Source organism: Tetrao urogallus, assembly GCF_951394365.1.
Source record: "Tetrao urogallus genome assembly, chromosome: 4".
NCBI lineage: Eukaryota > Metazoa > Chordata > Aves > Galliformes > Phasianidae > Tetrao > Tetrao urogallus.
Genome location: NC_136817.1, coordinates 3,498,995 through 3,511,646, shown reverse-complemented (window position 1 = coordinate 3,511,646; position 12,652 = coordinate 3,498,995). Strand labels below are relative to the sequence as shown.

General features: G+C 32.0%; 1 protein-coding gene across 1 annotated transcript in view; it reads left to right on the top strand.

Annotated features, from left to right (window-relative positions):
* The window catches only part of FSTL5 (follistatin like 5), a gene marked incomplete at both ends in the record, with an annotated part of 215,004 nt that overhangs the window by 185,149 nt on the left and 17,203 nt on the right, over positions 1-12,652 (top strand). Inside the window, 2 exons of the mRNA XM_079534468.1 lie at positions 3,236-3,354; positions 8,770-8,919. Coding sequence (XP_079390594.1) covers positions 3,236-3,354; positions 8,770-8,919 — 269 coding nt within the window. The remainder of the gene's footprint in view (positions 1-3,235; positions 3,355-8,769; positions 8,920-12,652) is intronic.

Genomic DNA, 12,652 nt, shown 5'->3' with positions numbered 1-12,652 from the left:
TTTGTATGTATGTGTATCTTTGTGACTTGCCTTTCCCTTTGAGGAGGGTGGAGAAAATAAACTGATTAAAGTTTTTAGAGAATTGCTCAAAGAGTGACAACAAAAAAATCTGATTTAAAATGTAAGCTTTTGTTTGCGAATATGATAAATCTTCCAACAAATCTGACTATATATTGTTGAGCTTGGTTTTCTTCTCTGAATCATTCTTATTTCTTCAAATCATAATTTTAAATATTTTTGCTAAAATCAAGGCTTCTGCTGTTTCTTAATGAGACAAGGCATGTTATTCCTTATATGTATACACTCAGGAAGGATTTCTGAGTATTGAAGAGGAGAATGAAGGTTTGTGATTTGTTTTGTGACAGAGCAAAGGATAAATACAAATACACAGACAGTATCAAGTCTTAAAAGCATGGAAAGCAAAAATAGGTATTAATTTTTGTGTGTGTATATATATATATATATGAAATCTTTTCTGACATAAACTAAGAAAAATGTATCACCATGGAACACTATCAAATGTAAGCCTTGTCATGAGTTGTCATATCTTTTCTCTAAGCAGCCAGATCTTATATCTCAGTTCAGGATTCATGTATTTCAGGAATAGGAAATGTTTCAAGTATTTTCAGTGGAATATTGGTAATACTAAATAGTGGACTAGGCTTTGCTGTGAACTAGTGCTAAAAATGCTATTTCTAGGTGTTTCTTAAATATGTATTTTAAATTAATTTAAAGATTCCAAATATTGATATTTCTTTTGCATAACTACATACTAAGCTTCAGCATTTATCAATGTGTTTAAAAACATGAGCAAGGGTTTTTAAATATATGATACTGTTTTACCAGTTCTTCAGGGGGTTGCCCGATTACAGCTTGAGTTCAGGTATGACACTCTTGCTCTGTTGGCCTTGCAGACTGCAGATGATGTGTTCAATTTCAATCAATTGCACTGATAAACAACCAGATGCAATTATCATAAATTTTTAAAATGTGTGGTGTTCCCTCTGCTTACTTGGCAGGTATCCATCAAAGAGTTCTCTTGTACAGAACCAGAAAATATTGTATATAAAAAAATCTGAAAGGAACTTGAAGATACATTAGGATGTAATACAATAATACACAAGAATAATTATATCAGTATATTAACATATATACAAACAAATCCAAAGCCACTATATATATATATTTCTTTTTTTTTTTTCCCAAAAGTTTAGTTTTAAATGTAGATTCAAATTTGTCTAACTGTAGTAAATACACTCAAACTTATTGTTGTGCTTCTGCCACAGAAACTCTAATATAAAAGCGTTTTGGTTTTGCTGGGGAGGAAGGAAGGGAGGGCTACAAAATTGCATCAGATGTCTTTAGAGGAGCAGCTCCTTTAGTTATAAAGAAGCAATTTGCCTAAGTGAGATTTACATAGATATTTGCAGACAGAAGCTTAAAGAAAAAGTTTAGGGTCATAACAAATATGGGGATTATTTCATTGGATCCACAGGTAAAAGTTCCTTACTTTTGCCCTAACTCAGGAGAGAAGACATTACTTATTGTGTCTCCTTCTCTGACTTTGAATAAGAGTTTGGTGAATGTTGTCAACTGGATATAAAAATAAAATAAAGCCATAAAACTTTGGGTTGTGTTATTTTGCCTGACTTGTAGTCTGGCAACTGATGTAGAATTTTTCAGGCTAGTTTATTAAATCTCTATCACTATGGACTTTTCCTCCTCACATTCTGCTAATAACACGCTTTAGGCAATGAGGAGAGAAGGGAAGACCTTATTTTGTCCCTGACTAGCTACACATGTTTATCGTAAAGATACAGTAAGCTATTGATCTTTACTATTTACTAGGAAAACTAGCCTAACTTCAGACATATCTACAATTCCAGTTGTTCTTTTATGACACACTGTCAGTCATTTTCTAAAGAAAGATTTTGACAAGTTTTATCACTTAGATTATATTTTTTACCAGCAAAGGCATATGGAAGTATCTCATAAACTAAACTGAGTACATTGCACCAAGTGCAATATTCTCAAGATATTGTCTATGCTCAAGAAAAAACCACGAGGTCAAGTTTTCTTTGAACGTGAGCCTGCTTCTGTGCTACACATAATGCAGTATAGACAACCCCCTCTCTTGCTTCTTGCTGTTCTATTAGTAGACGTATTTGATGGAAAGTTAGGAAAACTGCTTTGAGACTTGCCCTCTATTTTAGAAAAACTTGGCTAGAAATGGGAATGATTCTGTAAGATTTTTGAAAGATAATCAAACTTGCTCTTTCTAGGCATAGCCTGACTGCCTTGTGCATCATCTTGACTTTTAAATGACTTCAGTATCTGTCTGATTTCTAATGTGGCTGTTAATCTGTGTATATGTACTCACATATGTACACCTATATCATATATGAATGTATATACAAACTTTTCCCACCCTTAATGTTCTCATTATTTTTTTTGATATTATTTTCCTTTCCTGTTCACATAATTTTCCCTTTGGAATTCAGAATAAGCAAAGAATCAAATATGTTTTTTTCCTGGGTTTTATTCTCGTGATCTTATATCAAATATTGTTAAGCCAAAAGGAAGTTTAGGTCCTGCACCTAATAGACATCTACATTTATATCAGTGTAGCACACAGTTTAAGTTGGCAGAGTTTATTATAATGTAATTTTTTAAGTACAATGAATTTTTTCTTCATAGTATATCAACTGATCATCTATCATCAAATCCACATAGCAAATCAACAACAGTCATCTTAATTAACACATGGTAAACTAAGAAGAAAGCTTTTAATAAATCCTTTTCTAAGTGAAAGAATATAACAAAGAATTTTAAGAAAGATTCAGAACTGAAGTTTCGATGTGATACTGAAATTATTTTAACTCTTCTCTCGGAAAAGGAAAAATACAAATACATGGTGAATTTGATTTCAGTGTAAATGATTTCACAAGACAATTTTCATTTCTGCAGCTGTCAAACTATAGCTTGTGTTTCTAGCTCTGTATTCATAAAGACACCTTCTTGCCAATGGAGAAAATTATGCAAAATTCTGAATAACATAAGAGGGATTTTTCAGTTTTACAGAAGGGAGATCCCATAGGACTGGTTGTGTTAGAACTATACATATTAACAAACTGATCTTCTGCCAGTAATATGATGAGAGTTTTACTTCAATGCCAGGACTTTCTTTTTTGTGATTATTTAATTTTGTACATTTCAATGTGTTTTTATTCCTAAGGTCTGGGAATTGGGAACATGTTTTATGTTTTTTATGAAGATGGAATCAAAGTCATACAACCAGTGGAATGTGAATTTCAGAGACATATTAAGCCTAGTGAAAAACTCCTCAGTTTTCAGGCAAGTTGTTTTTTATTTTTATTTTTTTTTAACTTCTTTTTAATTTCCTGGTAGTATTTTTTCAAGTGTAGTTTTCCTTTAATTAAGAAATGCTAGTTTCATGTTACCTGTTTAATAAATTCAGACATGTCTTCCCAATTAATATATAGCTTAAAATGTTGGACTCAAAATTTGCTGTGTCTTTGGTCAAGTTCAAATTTTCAATCTTTTAGATTGAATATTTTCCTTCTGCTTTTTTTTTTTTTTGTACTCTTCTTCTTTCTCTCACTTTCTCTCTCTTCTCTCTCTCTCTCTTTCTCTCTCTCTCTTCTTCATAATTTTTCCTTAACAGCACTCTATCTTCTCCATCTTCTTGTCGTTATTTCCCTCCATCCCACCTCTTTTTACCTGCATTTATGTAGATTTCTGTGAGTCACATTCTCTCTGTTAAATAAAGGGACAGTAGTCACTGTTGTTAAAGGTTTCTTTTTCTCCACTGTATGTTTGTTTATATCGTTCAACCAAGTCTTTTGATGTCTGTATTAAACTCCTGGTTATCATAAGGCAACTCCCTATCCTCATGAACATGCTTAGAGCTCCACTGGAGTTAGTAGGGACAATTGACACTTTGACTCCCACTTACAGTTAGTATAGTTTCAATAATTTTACAGCTGATATCATCAAACTCTGTGCACTTATGAAGTGTTTCCATATGTATTACTATATGAAAGCATTTTCCATTATTTGTTTATTTGCTTTTTTTTTCTTCCCTGCTAATCAAATAATTAACTGACTTGATACATGCTCTCAAACCAACTTGGGACCAGTCACTGTATTCACTTTTTCTCATTTGAATTTAAATGAATGTCCTTGAAATGAGGGAAAAAAAAAAAAAAAAAGGTGTGTAATAACCCATAACTGCACAGTTTTTTTGGCTAATACCTAAAACACTGAAGTAGCAGCAGAGCTGTCTCAATGGCTTTTGCCTCTTCAGTTATCATTATTGATGTCAAAGACTGCTGTATTCAACAGCAAGATTTATTTTAGTGTGAATAATTATACTTTGAACTGCTAATCATACCTTGGTTTCTGCAGTTAAAGTGAAATCAGGTTGACATAGCCAAAAAAAAAAAAAAAAAAAAAAAGCCAAAGAGCTTTTTTATGGCTGTTGAATTCAAAAGCTGATTATTTAAGAAGTCTGCTAAGATTTTATTGGTCTGAAGTGCAGCCCAGAGTGCAAGTGTATTTTTATTGAAATGTGGTAATTATCAGGATGGATAGTAAGACTTCTTTCTATTTTTGCTATTTTCAAACATAAATTAACATAGCAATTGATTCCCCCTTCTACTGCTATAAAAAAAAAAGACCAGGAAAGCAGACTACTATACAGCTTTCATTTTTAAGTAGATGTAGATTTGTATTTTGAATATCTGGTATCTATGGTACATTTATAGCCAGAAGTAAAACTCTGTGTTTGCATGCATACATTGCACCCATTAATTTCAATAATATTTCCACTTATTCTTCTGAACACCGAAAACTTTTTCCTTCACCTATTACAAAAGTTGCTAGATCTTTTATTCTTGCAGAAATGTTTGATATATATTCTTAGATTCCTATATTCACAGATCTGCATAATGTAAAAGAAAAAAGGAAAATTATTGTTTTCCATTAAAAATAAATATATATATATATATGAAAATCTGAATTTGAAAGAATTCCCTGCATGTGCTGCTAATATTACTATATATAATACTACATTACTGAAAAACCTTGTTGACTATGAAGATTTAGATAACTATTGCTTCCTTTGCAGAATATCTTTTCTTCTTCACCCTCTTTGGAAAATCTGTTGTTTTTGTTTGTTTGTTTGTTTTCTTTCTAAGCAAAGATAACAAAATAGTTCAGTTTTATCCCAAGGTCAAATTTTTATCAAGTTCATTTATTTGTAGGAGCCCATGTTGTAAATTGTTCACTATTAATTCTCTTTGACTGTCATACAACTTTAACTAATTAGAGGTGCTAGTTTATTTTTAGGTCACTTTATTCAGCCTTTCCCGTCTATTCTGTCTGTTGCTAATAAAATCTTCATTGCTTGCCTCTTAAGAAATACCTACAGGAAATCATTTTTCCATTTCTTCACACTTTTCTCAATGACATGTTCAAGTGATTAGTAAAGGCCCAGTAGACCCATTTCACTGACAAATATTTGCTGAAGTCTAGGACCATACATAAATTTTGCAGTGCAGTTTAGGTTCATCAGTTGATAAACACACAACACTGCAGTGTTCTTCCTCTGCTTTCCCGTTTACTTGTCAACAAAATAGAGTTACACTTAGCTGAACTCCTTTGAAAGAATTTGGTGTTTCTGCCTAGCTTCACATTGTACTGTGGATGAATGGTGTAGTAGTTAGCCAAGCACTTATTTAGGTATGCTAATTTTGCTAAAAGTAAATATAATTTCTCAGTAATAATATACTTGAGAACTCTTATCTGAATATTTAATTGCCTCTTATGCAACTGTGTGTCAGTACAGTGAAGTGCTTTACTGTGTGACTAAATAAATTTATGGAATTTGGGAAAATGGGAATAAATTAGGCTTTTACTGTGTTTAAAGTGAAGGAAAAGACTTGGTGTCTTGTAGGACCATCATAGTTCCCAGGAAGTTCTAAAGAGCTTCCTCCAGTTCTTCCCAGAATTACTTAAATTACTGGAATTTTCTCAATAAGTACCAAATAAAAAATGAGTTTTATTCTACTTATACTGATAATAGGGATGGAAATAGACATATTTCCATTTTCTTATGCAGGTTATCTGCTTTGACAGCTGTTAAACCTATTATCATATGGATGCCTCTAAACATGCTCCAAATACAATCATTCAGCTGTTAAGTGTCTTCTCATCCTGTTGTGTACGGGTCATTTTCCTCTATTATATATATATATATATATATATATATATATATATATATATATATATATATATTCTCTATCTAATATGCAACCTCTATTTATCTTCTGCATATATTATCTAAAGCCTTTAAATTCTTATTTTATGGAAAGATGTCTCCCTTCTCTTCTTCCAGTGAATCCCTATTTCTGGGGAGGAAAGGAAAGAAATTATAAAACGTCTTTGAAATCAGTCGGAAAATACCCTGATTTCTTGTTTATTCAGAGAAATAGAACATAAAGACCATATTTCAATAAACTGAAACTTTGAATGCCTGAAGTTGAATATCTGTGGAAGATGGAATCAAAATTTCATAATAATTGATTTTGAAAATGTAACAACATAGCAGAACAAAGTTACCAACGGACGTGACATTAACACATGCTAGTTATTACATAGAAATTTATTTTGATTACACTTAAGCAATGCAGGAAGCATACTAAGTGCAGGATTAGTAGAGGGAAAATAAAAGAGAGCGAAAGACAAAAAGGTCCTGAGTCTGATTTTTTTAAATAATTGAATAATAGTTATACTTGTCACGTACAATTTATTGTTGTAAGTTAATGTGGAATAGGTGATACATAAATTTAAGCCTTAATATGTGCACTCTCCTGAACTGTTGATGTCATTAGCTGATGAAGCATGGATAAACTTTTTACTATACTGTTCAAAGATCATGACTCAAATTCTCGTTAAAACACTGAGTACTCTTGTGCGATAAGTCTAGATTTATAGACAAGGAATTAGCACATATAAATCTGCAAGCATGTGTTTTCTCCTGAGGATTTGTTGTCCCAGTCTACTTTGAAAAACTTTCTTTGAGGATTTATTTTCCTCCATCTGCTGGCTTGATGCTGGGCGAGTAACATTTTTATTAAAAAGTCTGGGGAGAAAAAAAAACAATGAAATAAATTAATATTTTATCAGATTTTAGCTTTTTCAGAGAGAATAAATTAGGAAAAAGCAAATTGCTTATACTTTAATTAGGAGAAGAAACTGTTGGTTTTATGCTTAGATTTTAAGGAGAAATTATTTTAATTCAACCACTGGGGAAATTAACATAGAGACTTATAGAAATCTGAACTATCTAATCAGATAACTGTTAACTTTTCAAAAGTAAGATTTGAGTTCCATTGATAGAAGCTATTTCTGGAGTATCCAGATAAATGTGAGTTTGAATAACAAGGGAAAAAAATTACTACCTAAACCAATTAATGCTGGGAAAAATATTTTTTTTTCAGATGTGAGAATTTAGGCATATTTTTCACTGTCAAAACATAGTTTTGTTTTTACTTTTAATTTTTTCCAGTTTGGGTGTAAAGAATTGGCTTTGGAATGTAAGAATTAATAACAATATAAACAATATTCTAGAACCAGTAAGTATGATTACGCTTTTATGCTGCTGTAAATGATGTGACAGAAACTTGGGTTTCTCCAACAAGAGTTAGTGCTATTTTGCAGATACGTTGAACTTATCTCTGTAGAAATCATAACACCAAAAAAATGGGTTGAACTAAGGTCAGTTCCTAAGACAGAAAAATGTGACACGTGATAGAGTTAGGAATTTAGATACACATTATTTGAAGGAATTGCTCTTCAAGGAAGCAAGAGTACTGTGTCATGCAATATTGAATTAGTTATTTGTTTAGATAAAAATTGAGCTGTGACAAAGCATATTTAGGGCAAATATAAAGCAGTTTGAGATCAGTGAAACAGCCTTCCATCTGAAGTGACATTTTCACAGAAGGCAAATTGCGATTTATCTGATGATTGCTCAAAATACTAGTAGCACACTTGTTTATGTTGGCAGCTCACTTTATGCAATGAAAGGCTTTTAGCAATGTTTAAGAATAAAAGTTTGCTTTGTAACCGTACCTATCATTCATCAGAAAAAGATTTTAAACATTTTCCTTCAAGGTATGACATTTTAGCAGTGCAAGATGAATCCTACTCTTTTTATTTATGACTAAGTTCCTGATTATGTGCCATCCCATGGAACCTGAGTTTAGTAACCTTTCCTTATCAATGTGGTTTCTGAAAGATCTTCTGTTAGTTGAAGTTTAAGTAAAATGCGATTACAAGCAGAAGCTATTGGTGTCCTGTTAAGAAACTCCTTCAGTTAAAGCTGGAAATTGATTTATTTTTTATTTTGACTTATAGAGTGTATTTTCTCAAATGCAAAGAGGCACAGCAGGCGAAGAATGTTGATGAAACAGAAAAGTTAGCACTGAAATTCATCATCTACTTCTGGAAAACACTGTTCCATAAAAGATACGTGGTCACTGGTCACAGCCAACAAGAATTTAAGAAGAAAAAGTCCACTTTAATGAACTTACTTTCCTATTCTTTCAGTACCATATCTCACACTATCCTTCTGGACAAAATGCCCAGCATATATCTGGACAAAAAAAAGAGCTGTAATTTGTCTTCCTATTGCATTGTTACCTGTTTCGATTCTTACACTTTTCTGTTTCTATTGAAATGCAGGATGAAGTTTGTCCCAAAGCTGATGGTGATTCTGTTCAACGGTGTGTTTGGGCAACTGCTGTAAATGTAAAAGACAAGTTCATTTATGTGACTCAACCTACACTTGACAGAGTGCTTATTGTTGATGTACAGTCTCAGAAAGTTGTACAGGTATTTATTCGTAGTTTTTAAGTTAATGTCTAATTTATATACAAGTTTCTTCATTACATTTTGGAGAAACAATGCCAGTATCTTGTTAGATTTTGAAGAAGTTCGATTGCTTCAGAGCCTGAGCATCAGTAGTCCCATTGAGTTGAAAGAGAACTGATGTTTAGTTGACGCTATAGAAATCAACTATGACCACTGTGCTTTTGCCTTCTCACTTACTTAAATTCTTTAATGTGTTGTGCATTTTTTTATTATAGCATCAATGCATTATTGGTGATATCATTGTACTATGAGGTTAAGCCAGATTTATACTGAATTGCCAAATATGTGTAAGAATGCCTCCAGCAAGTAATAGCCATAAATCCAGTACATTTTTAAAGATTTCCTGAATGTGAAGAGATTATTTAAAACTCAAAACATTTGTGTTTTGAGGTAAAATCAAACTATTTTTGCTATTTGTTTTCTGCCTACGGTTCTTACCATGTTACTCTATTTTTTCTTTACATACAATAGACTATTTCACTATATAGTCTTTAGTCTTTCTAATCAAATGGCATCTGCCTGAAAGATTAGTACTCTTTCACTTTCAGTGGCAAAACATAAAGTAAGATAAAATAATAAAATAAAATAAATAGGCTTTCAGCTCAGGGCTGTCAACAGTCTTTTGGGGCTTGTTTATTTTTTGTTTCATTTGTTTTTTATTTTGTTTCTTTTTAGTACAGTGCAGGTCATATAAAACTTTTTCAAATGTGCTTAAATAAGAGGACTCTGCTTTTTCTTAATTAAAGTTATTTCCTGTGCAAGGAAGTCTGAAGCTAGTTAATAACTTGTTCTCTGAAAACAAGAACATTTGCATGAGGTTTTCTGACACAGAACTTTTGGCACCGTGTTAAGTCTTCTGATTCAAATTTTAGTCATATAAATGATTACAAATAATCACATCTACAGAGCTACTTGCAGTATTATGACATTCATAAGAAACAGATGTTCTTTAGCTAAATATAACAGGGATTTGTATTAGAATTCTAATCTAAATTCTTAATAAAAATACTTAGAGATTTTCTTCATATCTCTTGCCTTCTTTGTAAATAAATGAATGAAAATCTTTAAAGATTACGTATATATGCATATGATATATGATATATATACATAAAGATTATGTATATATATGCATATATACATTAATATACATATATATACATATATATGTATAATATTGTAGTGTAAAATTTTAAAAGAATTTGCAGCAAAGTGTGATTTTAAAATTGAATTAATGTGATAAAAATAAATTTAATGTTTATAATTTTGTACTTCAGACATCAATGTTCATGCTTCCTGTCATTTCATTCAGTAGTCTTCATGATAATATTGAGAAAATAAAATCCCAAAACCCACCAAACTATATTACTTTCCACTTTCACACTTTCAAAAATAAAAGAAATTTGATTTCAAAAGATGGGATAGCATTGCTTTAAAACTGCTTTTAATATGTCCAGGCATCCACAGAATGTTTATACCATCTGTGGAACCTTTTATAGAAATGGAATTCTCGCTTTTTATGGTTCTAGGATACTCAGATATTAATGAGAAATTCTCTTGTTGTTTTACATGTTAAAAATGCTTAATATGCAGCAGAGCAAAATTTCTGCTATTCATTACTAAACTGAAAATAATTTCCAAGGGTATATTTTCTGAAAGATGTGGGAAAAGTATTGTGGGACTTGAATGGTGCTATGCTTAACCTCGCTGATATTTAGAATCAACTTATTTTAAAAAAAAATGTTTGTTGCAATAAAATGAATCAATCATGAAAGCACAAAACCTGTACAATCTTTTATACATAGAATAAGAGCATAAAAAATAAAACTGCTGATTCACAGTTTGCTTTCAGAATCAAAGGAAGCAAATTTGGAATCTGCTGACAAGTAAGTCAAGTAATGCTTTGCTCACCATTTTTTATTATATAGCAGGCATGGCCCTGTCTTCCTTTTACTTCAATATTGAATGTTCATTTTTGGTTTTGTTTTCTGTAGGCAGCAAGAATTTTCCTAGGTATTAAATGTTGCTTATCATATGCACGTACACTAAGGCTAGAGAAGCAAAGAAGGGAATTTAACTTCTCAGTCAGAACAGGCTATTTTGATAATATACAGTGCTGCCCCGTATTGAAAAAAAAAAAAAACAACAAAAAAAAAAACCCACATCAAAATACAAATTAGTTTTGGAAAATAGATACTAAGCTAATTATAAATAAGAGAATTTTAGTTACTGGACTCCGATTTTTTTATTTTTTAAAATATATGATATATTAGCATAGAGGATACTATACACTATATTTTTTTCTACTGTATGTCTTAAAGAAGAAATTGCTTTTCTGTGCAACAACACACTTTCAAAAAATATGTTAAAAGCAAACGTGGGGAAAAATTTGTGTTTTGGATCTGAGCAGGATGCAATGGTAACAATTCCATTAAGGTGCAAAATAAAATAACCCCAAAGACAGCTAGAAGCATAATTGAAAAGGCTGCAAGTTGTGGAACTGTGTTCTTTATAAAATTGATGTTGATTTGATTTTGATTACTATGGTTGCTTGTCTGAAGTACTATTATGAGTGCATATGTTACATTTATTCATTTTTACTATAAAAGTTAATGTAAAAGAGGTGTGTATCAGGTGCATATGTATAACACCTAGATTTTAGGGTTCATTGTTTCTCTGATATATAAATATAGCTATCAAAATAAGCGCTTGAAGAAGATCCTAGAGCAGATATTTTACATTGAAATAAATGTTTCCAAACTGTGAATATGAATGGTGCATAGATTTTCTGATTTAGCCAGATACTTTTCTTTCATTTGTAAATTCTTGAAACAGAGGAACCTCTAATTGTGCAGTAGGAAATTAAGAGGGATGATTTCAAGGCGTGCCGATGTAACCAGAGCTCATCACTGTTTAGTACAGTGTGCTGATGGCAGTTTAGCCTGGATAGCCCAGAACAGCTGTGAAAACATGTCTCCAAAACTCCAAGAATCTTTCTGCTGCCAGCAGGCTCTTAGGAGTTGCATTGTCCATGCTTGACTACACAGGCATTTCTTCTCCTTCAGGCAGTACCATGGCCTAATTCCTGAACACAACTTATGCTCATTCAGCAGCGATGCATGGGTCAGACCTTCATTTGAGGAAGCTAAATGGAAATTTGATACACCTCAGCAAATTAACTAGACAGTGGCCCAAGTATTGTTTTAGACTACTTGTCTTCTAACTTGAAGCAGAAAGTGTTACCAAACAAAAATGGCCTTTTCAAGGGGCATCTTTGTTTTTAAATGAGCCAGTGAGCAACCTGGCTTCATTACCACTTTCAAAAGGTAAAGGTAAAAATGGTAGGGTTGTTTTTTTTTTTGTTTTTTTTTTTTTTTCTTCCAGATGAATCTGTGGCTTGCAACACCTCAGGAGTACAGTTAAGTATCATCAACAGCCTCAGCCAGCCATTAGAGCATTATCTTGAGGATCTACATCATTACTTTAAATTACCTTCACTTAATTAGCCAGCTGGTATTCTCCTTGACAAACTGATAAACAAGCTGTGCTTTACAGCTCCATAATGGTGAGACTAAAAAGCAATTTCCGCTTATTTTTGCTGCCTTAATGATGAAGATAGAACAGTAGTCCCTACAGTTGTTTGCCTCATGGAGAATGTCTCTTATTGAAATATTCTGTCCTCACTTTTCATATCTCT